Source organism: Myotis daubentonii, chromosome 10, assembly GCF_963259705.1.
Source record: "Myotis daubentonii chromosome 10, mMyoDau2.1, whole genome shotgun sequence".
In the NCBI taxonomy this organism is placed as follows: Eukaryota; Metazoa; Chordata; class Mammalia; order Chiroptera; family Vespertilionidae; genus Myotis; species Myotis daubentonii.
Genome location: NC_081849.1, coordinates 34,392,893 through 34,406,740, shown reverse-complemented (window position 1 = coordinate 34,406,740; position 13,848 = coordinate 34,392,893). Strand labels below are relative to the sequence as shown.

General features: G+C 39.9%; 1 protein-coding gene across 1 annotated transcript; it reads left to right on the top strand.

The window, feature by feature from the left end:
- The first annotated feature begins 792 nt into the window (after positions 1–792).
- On the top strand, positions 793–1,677 carry LOC132211458 (olfactory receptor 9A4-like). Its single transcript, XM_059656129.1, has one exon. It carries the CDS (start codon positions 793–795, stop codon positions 1,675–1,677), a length of 885 nt encoding a protein of 294 aa, XP_059512112.1.
- Positions 1,678–13,848: the final 12,171 nt, after the last annotated feature.

The following is a 13,848-nucleotide window of genomic DNA, read 5'->3' as shown; positions in this document are numbered from 1 at the left end:
GCCGAGGTGGGTCTGTGTAGTCCCAGTGTGAGTGAGGGCTGGGTTCAATGTTCCCTGACTTGCACATCATCTGGAATGCCCTTATATCATACTAGAGGCCTGGTTCATGACATTTATGCACTGGAGGGGAGGCTGTGTCCCTCAGCCTGGCCTGCATCCTCTTGCAGTCCAGAACCCTGAGGGGTCCTTAGCGCTCCTGTGGAGGCTGGAGAGGCTCCCTCCACTGCTGCTGTGCTTGCCAACCCTGAGCCCGGCTTCTGGCTGAGCAGTGCTCCTACTGTGGGAACGCACTCACCACTGGGGAGCAGCTCCTGCATTGAGCAACTGCCCCTTGGGGGTCAGTGCTTGACATAGTGATTGGTTTTCTGCTGTTTGGTCAATTTGCATATTAGGGTTTTATTATATAGGATGATACAGTTAACCTAAGAAGAAATAGAACAATCCCAGAATCTTTAGGGGCTGATTGATTCAGTTTTCAAATGTTGTATCCTCTGTCCCCTAAAGAAGGCACTTTCAGTGGGGGAAAAGACAAGGAAGGTTTTCTTCACTCCAATACAGAAGAATCTGCCATCACCCATTTCTGACAGCGAGCTTTGAGCTAGATTTGAAGAGGCAATATTTTGGTCTGTCTTTGGGCAGAGCATAATAGTAGGGGCAATTCATCTGATCATCAGGAGGAAATAGTTTCTCATCCTGATCTGTCTTCCTTCTCTTTTGAGAACAGGACCATGTGGAGCAGTGCCACCTGTCTTTTGATATCTGAGTTTCACAAGGAGCAGAACCAAGGATTAAATGATGAGCAATCACTCAAGAGCCACTGAATTTTGTCTCCTTGGCTTCCCTGGCTCCGAGGAACTGCACCATATCCTCTTTGCTGCCTTCTTCCTCTTCTACTCAGTGACATTAATGGGAAACACGGTCATCATTGTGATTGTTTGTGTTGATAAACGTCTACAGTCCCCCATGTATTTCTTCCTTGGCCACCTCTCTGCTGCGGAGATCCTGTTCACATCTATTATCATCCCTGTCATGTTTCGGGGGTTGCTGCCCCCTGGGATGCAGATAATATTTCTAGCTGGATGTGTCATCCAGCTTTTCCTATACCTTGCTGTGGGGACCACAGAATTCACATTACTGGGAGCAATGGCTGTGGACCATTATGTGGCTGTGTGTAAACCTTTGAGGTACAACATCATTATGAATAGTCACACCTGCATCTGGGTGGTAATTGTGTCATGGGTGTTTGGGTTCCTTTCTGAAATCTGGCCAGTCTATGCCACGTTTCAGTTGACCTTCTGCAAATCGAATGTCTTAGACCATTTTTATTGTGACCGAGGGCAACTTCTCAAACTATCCTGTGATGACAGCCTTTTCACAGAGTTTATTCTTTTTTTAATGGCCATTTTCATTATCATTGGTTCTCTGTTACCAACAATTGTCTCCTACACTTACATCATCTCCACCATCCTCAAGATCCCCACTGCCTCTGGCTGGAGGAAAGCCTTCTCCACATGTGCCTCCCACTTCACCATTGTTGTGCTTGGATATGGCAGCTGCCTATTCCTCTATGTGAAACCCAATCAAAGGCAGGCAGCCCAGTACAATAAGATAGTTTCCCTGCTGATTTCTGTGGTAACTCCTTTCCTGAACCCTTTCATCTTCAACTCTCCGGAATGACAAAGTCAAAGAGGCCCTTAGAGATAGTATGAAACGCTCCTGTCAACTTTTCAAGTATTAACTCTTCTCTTAGTTTTAAGTGGGGGTATGATCCCTACTTGAGATTTTTTAGTAACTTAGGAAACCTTATCAACTCTATCACAATTACCATCATTATGGAAATCAAACAGTGTGTACCATTCCTAATCATGCCATGGAAGCAGATAAGGCAGGTAACAATAAAACCCATGCTCTGCCCACTAGAATGTCATAGCTTCAGTTACTCTTTATTTCTACTGATGAACTCCTTGTGGTGTAGGAGAAACTAAAGAAAGCAAATGAGTACTTTTGTGTAGAGTTCTATTAGTCCAATTCATTTGCTTATAATTCATTTCTGAAAATGAATTACTGGGTGGGGAGGTAGGAAATGAAGAGGGAGGTGAGGTGAGAGATGGAGTATCAGGGTACAAAGGAAGAGATGCTCACTTTGTTTCTTCATCAAATGTTCCTAGTTGCTTGTCCTATAATTTTATGCAATTTGTTGAGAAGATGAACATATACATGTTGAATATTCCATGCTTGTCTCTTTTTCTGGTTGAGTGTTTTATTATCCTGGCCCCACTGCTACTGCTAAGTGAATATAGTGTACATACATTTTTCTACAGAAGCAGTGGAGAGTAGTGATATGGAGATTCCAATTTTTCTCATTCTCAAAATCTTTGTGCTACAAAGAAGATGGAAATATTTGGGCATAAGAATGAGGTAAAGTTTGTTTGCTAAACTTCAGGGTATTGCTCAAACCTCCTCTCTGTGGCATGTGTGGGGACAGACACAAAAGGAGAGAGGCTCACTGCCCTCATATATAGTTTCTTTGGTTCCTCAACATGTTGTCACCCAGGCTTCTTCTCCCCGCCTTTCTTGCCCTTTGTCCACTAACTTTTCTGTTATTTCTTCCTCTCTCCCTTCATTCACGAGTCTTCATGTTTCTTTTTTTGCTTCCCCCCATTTCACCATGAGCCAAGGCTCTGACCTCCTTCTGCTAAGGTGTTCCTAGTCCTCCTCTCCTCCTTCATCAACATCTCCATTCCTCTTCTTAACTCCAGTGATGCAATGTTCCAAAATGCCTCTCTGAACACCCTGATCATATTTTCTCAGATGAACCTAAGGAGAGTAGGAAATTCCTGTAGCTGAGTGTAGAATATGAGAGGAGAAGAGGATGTGGGCCAGGGGCTACTAATAGGATATCAGACATCTCGTGTCAAAGCCCAGGTTTTTCTATTTGGTCTTTGATTCTGAATGAAGGAAGATCACTATCTGTATCTGTCTGTCATAACAAAACCCCATAGACTGGATGCATTAAACAACAAAAAATGTATTTATCCTAGTTTGGAAATCTGAGAAGTTCAAGATCAAGGCCAATTCAGTTTCTCATGCAGGTTCTCTTTGTTTGCTTGTAGGTGACCACCTTCTCTCTGTGTTCTTACATGGCCTTACCTTGGTGTGTGGATATTAGGACAGAGCCATCTCTGCATCTCTTCTTATAGGGACACTAATCCAATCAGGGCCCCACTTTAATGACCTCATTTAACCTTAATTACTTTCTTAGAGGCTCAAATACAGCTGCACTGGAACTCACAGCTTCAATGTATGGATTTTGATGGGGACACAGACGTTTAGTTAATAACACTGTCATTCTGCCCCTGCCCTGTAATCCAAACTTATACTCAACCAGAATGCCCACTTCATCTTCACACTGGGCGCTGGGAGACAGATAGGTCTGTCCTCTAGGGGCTCTCATTTCCCCAGCTGCAGGTCTCTCCGATACAAAAATGAAAAAAAAAATCTCACTCAGACCCCCTCTACTATATACACACCTTGAAGCCTCAATAGCTTCTTGTTCGATTTATTTATTTTTCTCTCTGCTCCTCACAACTGAACACAGACATAATCAGGTATTAAAAAGCAAATACTAATAGTAGGCTTTTATTTGAACTCCTTACTCACATATAATTAGTATACTACAAAATAAGTCTTATTTATAATTTGAGGTATGTCAGATTGAATGTGTTGCAATTTTCACCTAATTTAAACATTGGCTTCTGTTAACATTCACTTTGTTATATGGTCATAATAACAAGAACAAAACTGGAGACAATACTGCTTCTAACCAGGAAAGTTTTAATAGTTTCTCTGTGTAAAAATTACTTGGTGAAAGTAAAATGCTTACCCAGATAGTATCTGATACATATCTCTAAAAAGACATTTACTTTTTCTGTTTTATTTTCACATGTATTTCTCTATATTCATACTTAATGAGGCATAAATATGGGTGAATATTATAACAATAAATGTTAAATTTTCTGATTTATATTAATGTTTGTTATTAGAAGACAAGGAATAAGAATGGAATAATATGTAATTAAAACTCCTATGCCTTGGATGGAACTGGAGAGCATTATGCTAAGTGAAATAAGCCAGTCAATGAAGGAAAAATACCACATGATCTCACTCATTCATGGATAATAGAGAGCATTATAAACTTTTGAACAATAATAGATACAGAGGCAGAGCTGCCTCAAACAGATTGTCAAACTGCAGCGGGAAGGCCGGGGAGGGTTGGGGGGCAGGAGGTAGGGGGGTAAGAGATCAACCAAAGGACTTGTATGCATGCATATAAGCATAACCAATGGACATAAGACAGTGGGGGATAGGGGAGGCTAGGGGACTGTCTAGGACAGGGGGGAAAATGGACACATATGTAATACCCTTTGTAATACTTTAAGCAATAAAAAACAAAACAAAACAAAAAAAAAAAAAACAGAAAAACAAACAAACAAACAAACAAAAACTCCTATGCTTTCTGTAAGCCACCATATATATTTACTAGAGGCCCAATTCATGAAATTTGTGCAAGAGTAGGCCTTCCTTCCCCCGGCTGCTGGCATTGGCTTTCCTCTGGCACCCAGGACTTAGGCTTTGCTCCAGCCACCATCAGGCACCCGGGACCTGGGCTTCCCTCTGGCCCCGGCTTTGTCCGGAAGGACGTCTGGAATGACATCTGGTCTAATTAGCATACTACCCTTTTATTATTATAGATTGTTTGTGCCTAATTAAAATATCCCAATGTTTTATTAATATTGATAATAATTTTCAAAATTTCACAGAAATACAATTTGACTCAGGATCCTTTGACTCCAAAGTTTGATCTTAACCTCTCTGTTATTTTGTTCCATGAACATCATCATTTCTTTCAGGAGACACTGAATATAACTTTTATATTATTTGGTTGAGTTTTATTTATTCAATAGCTACCTAATGCATGTAAGAAACTTTGCAAAGTACGTTGGGAGCATATAGATAGAAGGGGCAATTATTGTGTGTATACTAAATTTCTTAAAATTTCTCTATATTTTTATTCAATCCTGGCAATAACCTGTGAGCTAAGTAGTATTATGTTCATTTAGCAGATAAGAAAATAAAGGTTCAAAGAAGTTAAGTAATTTGCCAAAGTTTACTCAATCATCAAACATATAGGATTCATCAGATTGGCAAAAGGTACAACTCTGGGAATACTAAATGTTGACACCAATGCAGGAGAACAGGAATTTTTATTCATTTCTGAAGGGAATATAAAATATTATGGCCCAAATGACTAGATTGTAGCAAAATTAGTAAATATGAACTTGCATTTGCTATGGCCAATATTCAAGTTTGTTGATTCTTTCTTCAGTTGTGTTGGGTTTACTGATGAGTCCATGAAAAGAATTCTTCATCTCTCATACAATATTTTTCTATTTATAATATTTTTATTTGATTCTTTCGTATTATTTTTATCTTTCAGCTAAAATTCCTCTCTTGCTTATGTATGTTGTCTACCTTTCTACTACATCATTTAATATGTTAATTATAGTTATATTTCTTTTGCATTAAGTGAATATTTTCTAGTATAAAATTTTAAATTCTTAATTGATTTTTTTCACTCTTTTATGTTATTTTTTTAGTGAATACTCGAGGGCTTACCATATACATCTTCATTTAGAATTGACTTCAGATATATACTAATGATGCCAGTTAGATGTGGAACATTGCTCCTATATAGCTCTGAGACAGCTTCACTTTTTTGGTATTATTATACATACTTGAGGCCCATTGCATGAAGAGATTCATGCACTAGGCCTTCCCTTCCCCTGGCTGCTGGCACCAGTTTTCCTCCAGCACCCAGGACCCAGGCCTTCGCTGCTCCAGTTGGAGCCTTCAGTCTTTGCACCTACGTATGCAAATTAACTGCCATCTTAGTTGGGTTAATTTGCATACTCTCCTGATTGGCTGGTGAGCATAGCAGAGGGATGGTCAATTTACATGTTTGTCTATTATTAGGTAAGATTACATTTATATAGCTACAAATCCAATAATACATCGTTACAATTAGTACATTATATGAAGGTGAAGAAATATACATATGGCACTTGTTATATTAAACTTATTTACCTTTTCTGTTTCTCTTCATTTATTTCTCAGATTCAAGTTGCTGTTTGGTGTGATTTTTTTACTCCAAAACAGCTTTGTTTCTACTTACCCTTTTTTCACTGTTATTGACAAATACATTTCAGCTCTATGTGTTATCCACTTAACAATGCAATAATATATTTACTAGAGGCTCAATACATGAAATTTGTGCAAGGGGCTCAGCGCTTGCAGCCCCAGCTGCCTCGGCCGGCCCTCGCAGCCCCAGCCAGCCCTTGCAGCTCCTCAAAGACCCAGCTTCATCCAGAAGGTCGTCTAGATGGTCTTTCTGCTGTTCTGTCTAATTAGCATATTAGTTCTTTTATTATATAGGATTATATAGGATTGTTTTATACAGATGCTTTTTAAGTAAGTTAAGAGGAGTCAGGAGAAGAAATATGCATTTTACCACCTTTTATAATTACAGAATTACCTTTGCTAGTGCTTCATTTTTATGTGTGTGGATTCTAATTACTATTTGGGGTCACTTGCATTTAGTTGGAAGAACTTCCTTCTTGTAAATTGTGTCTGCTAGCAGCAAGTTCTGTGTTCTGTTTATCTGCGGAGTCTTTTTCTCATTTTGTTTGAAAGATAGTTTTTCTAGAGATAGGATTGTTGATTGAGCATGTTTTTTTTTCTTTTAACCCTTTAGCTATATCATTTCACTCCCTTCTGGTTTTAATTGTATTTGATGAGAAGTCAGCTATTATTAAAGTTACTCATACATGAGAAGTTGTTTTTCTCTTGCTGCTTTGAAGATATTTTCTTTTAAAAATTGTGTTTATATTGATTTCAGAGAGAGGAAGGGAGAGGAAGAGAGAGATAGAAACATCAATGGTGAGGAAGAATTCTTGATTGGCTGCCTCCTGCATGTCCCCTACTATGGATTGACCCTGCAACCCAGGGCCTGTGCCCTGACCGGGAATCAAACCATGACCTCCTGTTTCATAGGTCAATGCTCAACCACTGATCAACACTGGCCAGGATGAAGATTTTTTCTTTGGCTTTCAGCAATTTTACTTTTTTACTATTTATTATGTGTGTGTGTAGTTGTTTACATTTTTCCTACTTGAAATTTATTGACCTTTTTGATTGTGTAAATTAATTTTTTTAAATTAAATGTGTAAAGTTTTTAACCATTATTTCTTTGAACATTTTTTACACTACTTTGTATCTCTCCTTCTGGTTTCCCCATTACATGTGCACTGGTACCCTTAATGGTGTCCCATATTTCTCTGGGATTCTGTTCATTTTTCTTTATTTTTTTCTTTCTCTTCTTTGCATTGTAAATTCCTATCAATCTATCTTTAACTTTTCTAATTAATTCTTCTGTCAGTTAAATATCTATTGTTGATCTCTTCTACTGAAATTTTCATTTAACTTATTTTACTTTTTGACTCTAGAATTTCCGTTTGGTCCATTTTATAATTTTGAACTCTTTTGATATTCTCCATGTGGAGAAACATTGTCATCATACCTCTATTTCTTTTAACATGTTCCCTTAATTCTTTAGACATATTTATAATGACTACTTTAAAGTCTATGACTCTTTTTCATTTTGACTTTTTTTTCTTTTTATTGAATGCATTGGCATGACATTGGTTAACAAAATTATACAGATTTCAGATGCACAATTTATGATGCTTAAATGTGGCTTCTGGTCCTTCTTAAAGCAGCTTCTGTTGTTGTATTTTCCTCTTATATATGGGTCACACTTTCTTGTTTATTTGCAGGTTTTGTAATTTTTCATTGCAAACTGGACATTTTAGACATTATAAGGCAAGATTCTGGATACTCGTCTCCCACTCCAGGGGCTTGTTACTGTGTTTTGCTTGTTGACTTGTTTAGGGTCCTGACTGGACTATCTGAGTGAAGTTCATTTTCCAGGCAGTGTACACCCTCTGGTGTCACTCCTCAAAGGCCACAGTCCCGGGCAGGCACACAGTCACCCAGAAGTGACAGTGGTTTGTAACAAGGCTCTCTTTCACTGTCTTGTTCCCTGATCACACCAGTCTGATCCAATTAAGTTTGGACTTTGTTACAGAGGTATTTTTTTGTGGTGAGAGTTTAAGGTTTATTCTGATTCTATGCTTCATTTCTTAGCACTCTCTTTCTCTAGTTCTTTCTTTTAAACTAGCTGATCTGTAGTTTGCCTTGTATCTCTAATGAATTTACCAGCCTCCTCCTTTGCTTATCACCAAAAGCTGTCTTATTTTTGAGAATGCCCTTGGGCCCTAACTTCCCCTCATTGTTTCAAGTAAAGTCAATTTCTTCAGAGCTGGTTTTCCCTCTGGGCAAAATGTCTGAGCCATGACTCTGGAGCCAGGGGTGGGGTCAGGGGTGGGGATGTGGTGCCCTCTCTCTAAGTCAGTGGTTCTCAACCTGTGGGTCGCGACCCCTTTGGAGGTTGAATGGCCCTTTCACAGGGGTCGCCTAAGACCATTGGAAAACACATATATAATTACATATTGTTTTTGTGATTAATCACTATGCTTTAATTATGTTCAATTTGCAACAATGAAATTGGGGGTCACCACAACATGAGGAACTGTATTAAAGGGTCACGGCATTAGGAAGGTTGAGAACCACTGCTAAGTGATACCCCTGCTTTAGTTGCAGGGTGTTGGGCAGTAGCAGTAGCCTTTGACCTTCTTGGCTTGCCTCTCCTGTTGTGGAACCTCCACCCTGAGTGAGCAGGAGGGAGGGTGATTAGGGCCCTAGTATTCTCAGTGTGCTGCTCTAGGTGTAGCCTCTGCTCTAGGAATGGATACTGAATAGAAGCAGGAAGTGTTAACTCCCTATTCGGTAATCTCCTGGAAATTAGCCTCTTCAACATGTAGTAGTGGAGGAGGAGGGATGAGAAGTGCTTACCACATGCCTCTTCAGGGAAGATACTGTAGCCCTTAACTTGGAGCTGAGGGGAAAGGGAGCCCATTGTTCTTGGCTGCACCTGCCTGGAGTGGTGTTTCCATCACACTGAGCTGGGAGCGGAGAGGAAGGTAGTGAATCATGGCTTAAGTTCCAAAGACTCTTGCTGTTCTTACTGTGTTTTAGATTTTATAAATAAATGTTTCTTCATTTGCTATATGCTTTTAATACAACTTCCAGAGACTTTAAGTATCTTTTTAAATCATAATTTCTACAAATTATACTTGTTTAACTAGCCAGCCAGTCTGCTGAGTTCCCCTGTCAATCATAGTTATTTTGAAGATCCTCACTTGAGAGTTCTGATGTCTGGATCTTCCCTGAGTTTAGTCCCATTGCTTTTTCTCTTGAAAAGTTGGTTGTATTTTCTGCTGTGGGTATATTATAAGTCTTTATTTATTTATTTTTTAATTGAATCTTTATTGTTCAGATTATTACATTTGACATTTGTCCCTCTTTTTTTTTTCCCCCCCCCATCCTCCCAGCTCCCACCCCACCCTCCGCCCTCACTCTCCACCCACTGTCCTCATCCATAGGTGCACGATTATTGTCCAGTCTCTTTTCGCATCTCCCACACCCCTTTCCCCCCCAAGAATAGTCAGTCCATTCCCTTTCTATGTCCCTGATTCTATTATGATCACCAGATTATTTATTCACTTGATTCTTAGATTCACTTGTTGATAGATGCATATTTGTTGTTCATAATTTTTATCTTTACCTTTTTCTTCTTCCTCTTCTTAAAGGATACCTTTCAGCATTTCATATAATGCTGGTTTGGTGGTGATGAACTCCTTTAGCTTTTCCTTATCTGTGAAGCTCTTTATCTGACCTTCCGTTCTGAATGATAGCTTTGCTGGATAAAGTAATCTTGGTTGTAGGTTCTTGGCATTCATCACTTTGAATATTTCTTGCCATTCCCTTCTGGCCTGCAAAGTTTCTGTTGAGAAATCAGCTGACAGTCGTATGGGTATTCCCTTGTAGGTAACTGGGTTTCTTTCTCTTGCTGCTTTTAAGATTCTCTCTTTGTCTTTTGCTCTTGGCATTTTAATGATGATGTGTCTTGGTGTGGTCCTCTTTGGATTCCTTTTGTTTGGGGTTCTCTGCGCTTCCTGGACCTGTAGGTCTATTTCTTTCACCAGGTGGGGGAAGTTTTCTGTCATTATTTCTTCAAATAGGTTTTCAATATCTTGCTCTCTCTCATCTTCTGGCACCCCTATAATTCTGATGTTGGTACGCTTGAAGCTGTCCCAGAGGCTCCTTACACTATCCTTGTATTTTCGGATTCTTTTTTCATTTTGCTTTTCCGGTTGGGTGTTTTTTGCTTCTTTGCATTTCGAATCTTTGACTTGATTCTTGCGCTCCTCTGGTCTGCTGTTGGGTGTCTGTATAATATTCTTTATTTCAGTCAGTGTATGCTTAATTTCTAGTTGGTTCTTTATCACAACATCGAGGGTCTCATTAGATTTCTTGAGGATCTCACTACATTTATCGGCGGCTTCTAGACAGTTCTTAAGAGACCTTAACTGTGTGGTTCTGAACTCAGTATCCTCCATTGACAGTTTTGTCCTGTTTCTTTGTCTCCGCATTTTTTATGCTTTCTTGGTACACCCCCAAGTGGTCTTTGTGTGCAGTCTTGTTGCCTTTAAGCCTTGATTGATGTTGGCAATACCGGGGGTGATTTGACCTCCGGGCTAACTGGCTATGAGAGTCAGCTGTGTCTGCAGTGGGAGAGCTTCTGTGCTGGATCTCTAGGGCTGGATCTCTGTGCTAATCTAGCCTTTGCCTGAGGCTATCCGGCAAATGGCTCTGCGCCGGGCTTGGGCGGGGCGGGTCCCCGGGGATCTACAGGGCGGGCGGAGCGAGCAGTTATGGCTGCTCTCAGTTCCTTCCCCAGAGGCTCTGCCTTTCAGAGTCCCAGCAATGGCTGCAAACCTCGGAGAGAAAGCTGCCTTCGAGTTCCGACCGAAGCCCGACAGTCCCGCTTCTCCCGTTTGAGTCTGGGTCCCCAGAGACTCGCCCGGATCTGGAGCTCAGAGTCTGAAACTCCCTCCCGATTGAAAACAACAACCGCGCCCTCCGCCGCCAGCCCACTCCGCGCGCGCACTCCGCACCTGAGTATTTCACTTCAGCACTGCGCCTCCTCTGAGTCTGGGTATGATATTCTCTTTCCTCCTAGTTGTAGAATTTCCACTCAGCCAGCCTTCCTGTGGTTCTGGATGCTGTCTGTTCTGTCCTTTAGTTATATCTCTGAAGTGGTTGTTCGAGGGCAGCAATCTCCGGCGTTAACCTATGCCACCATCTTGGTTTCTCTCATAAGTCTTTAAATTAAATGCTGCACATTGTATGTAGAACGGTTGAGTCTGATGTAAATAGTATTTATGCCTGGAAATGGACAATCCTTTTCTTTGGTCCAGTTGTAAGTTCAAGGGGTTCCGTTCACCTGATGAGTAAACTGAGCTGGATTGTGGATATTTTGTTGCTTTTAGTGAACTACATGCTTCAAATCCCATTAGTGGTGGGCTGCTGTTGTCTTGGTTGTAGTGTCTATACTGGGTATACCCACTGCTGAATTAACACAAAACAATATCACCTTAATACTTTATATCTGTAAAGAGTTTTATAATCATCACAGTGCTATTGTCAATCTTTCCCTGCCCTGGCCAGATAGATATATTTGTGTGAGGGATAACCCCTGCCCCTGGTCTTTGTGCTTAGATAGCCAGGTGTTGGTGAAACAATTTTTTCACTATTCTTTCTCCCAAAATTATTCTCTAATGTTCTCAAAGCAATGAATGGGTATGGTTTAAAACAGAGTTTTCCACAAAATCACTCATTGATACAAATGTGCTTTTCAGTTCCCTAGACTTCCATATGGCTTCCCCCCGCCCCCCCCCCCCCCCCCAACATGGTTAGGGCTAGATACCATTCTTTGAGAGGTGGTCAGGTTTTAAATCAGATTTATCTTCTTCATCGCTACACAATACTTATTTTTTTTCTAGAATTAAGAAAGAGGAAACTAAGTTTTTAAAAAAATATATTTTATTGATTTTTCACAGAGAGGAAAGCAGAGAGATAGAGAGTTAGAAATATCGATGAGAGAGAAACATCGATCAGCTGCTTCCTGCACACCTCCTACTGGGGATGTGCCCGCAACCAACGTACATGCCCTTGGCCGGAATCGAACCTGGGACCTTTCAGTCCGCAGGCTGATGCTCTATCCATTGAGCCAAACCAGTTAGGGCCTAAGTTTTTTTTAAAAAAAACTTTTGCTTTTACTGCTTATTTATTTTTTGCTGAAGATAACAAGACCTGTTCTGATTTTTGTGAAGATTAATCAGGGCTGTAACCCTACACACACAAGTTCTGAGTGTTACAAACAATCTCGTCCTGTGCCCCTGCAATTATGTTCCCATGTAAACTGCTTCTGGGGAAGATTGTTGCCTTTTGTCCAATCACCTAATATCAAATCATCTTATGTAAACTAGCAATAAGATCAATTGTTCCTATCTCTTGGTAAAAATTGTACAATAGTAAAGAAAGTGTGAATCTAAAAATGCAATTAACATTGTTTATAGACCAAATGAAAGTATTTCCCTCATGTGTACGTGTTATTTTCCAACCTTCATATGTTTGTGGATACTATTGTGATAAAATGCAAATCTTTAAAAGTGACACTGAATCTACAGCTGCTTTTAGAAACAGTATGTGTTTCTTAAACCTATCTATTCATGGTTCATAAACACTATTGGGATGCAGCCCAAGATTTAGCATTTCTCTTCTGGGCTCTCACAGCACTTATAAGTAGGAAACCCCTTATCACAGTGTGTTACAAGTAACTGTACTATTTCCACTCTCCACCCTCACACAGATGGAGAAACCTCAGGTAAAATCCATGTCTTTTATATATATTTTTTCTTTTTTATACATTTAATTAATTTCAGAGAGTAAGAGAGAGTAAGAGATAAAACATCAATGATGCGAGACAATCATTGACCAGCTGCCTCCTGAATGTCCCCTACTGGGGATTAAGCCAGCAACCTGGGCATGTGCCCCGACTGGAATTCAAACTGTGACCTCCTGGTTCATATGTCCATGCTCAATGACTGAGCCACACTGGCTAGGAAACATGATTTTTAATCTTTAATGGTCAGTGCTGAGGAGGAGTGCATTCATTGTTCATGGTGGGTGATTAGTGAGTATTTATTTAATTGAATTACTGTTAGGATAAAAACAAATGGAAACTATATGTCAAAGTGGTTTGTAAAGTGTGAAAAAATACACACACTGTATATTTATATACATGCACACAGACAAAGGTAAGGTATGTATTATCAGAAGAATTATTTTTAAATTCTTCATCACTTTCATTTATTCTACAAATATTTACTCTTTGAGATGGTGAAAACAGAATAATTAGAAAAACTAAATCAGTTGGTGCAACAGCAAACACGAGTCATTGTTCTGATGTGTAATTGGAGGGGACAAGGTTTTCAATCTAAGGTGAGCCTCTATTTTGGGTGAGGAGCACCTCAGCAAGAAATAAATGAACTTTTCAGAAAGTCAGAGAAAGGGACACCTCAATTAGGAAGGGGTTAGCCTTGGGTGACACCAGAGCACATAATTAGAGCCAGGGGACCACTAAGGGAGCCAAGTTTCCGAAGCTAGTCATTCGTATCTACCAAATGAGCCCAAATTCCCTACCTTGTCTATATCCACATAGTAGACTTTATAAAGCTTGACATTTGCAGTAAATTAGTAGATTTG

What these genes read in the sequence shown, in the direction of transcription:
- LOC132211458 (XM_059656129.1), top strand. Translation starts at nt 793, where the DNA reads ATGATGAGCAATCACTCAAGAGCCACTGAATTTTGTCTCCTTGGCTTC.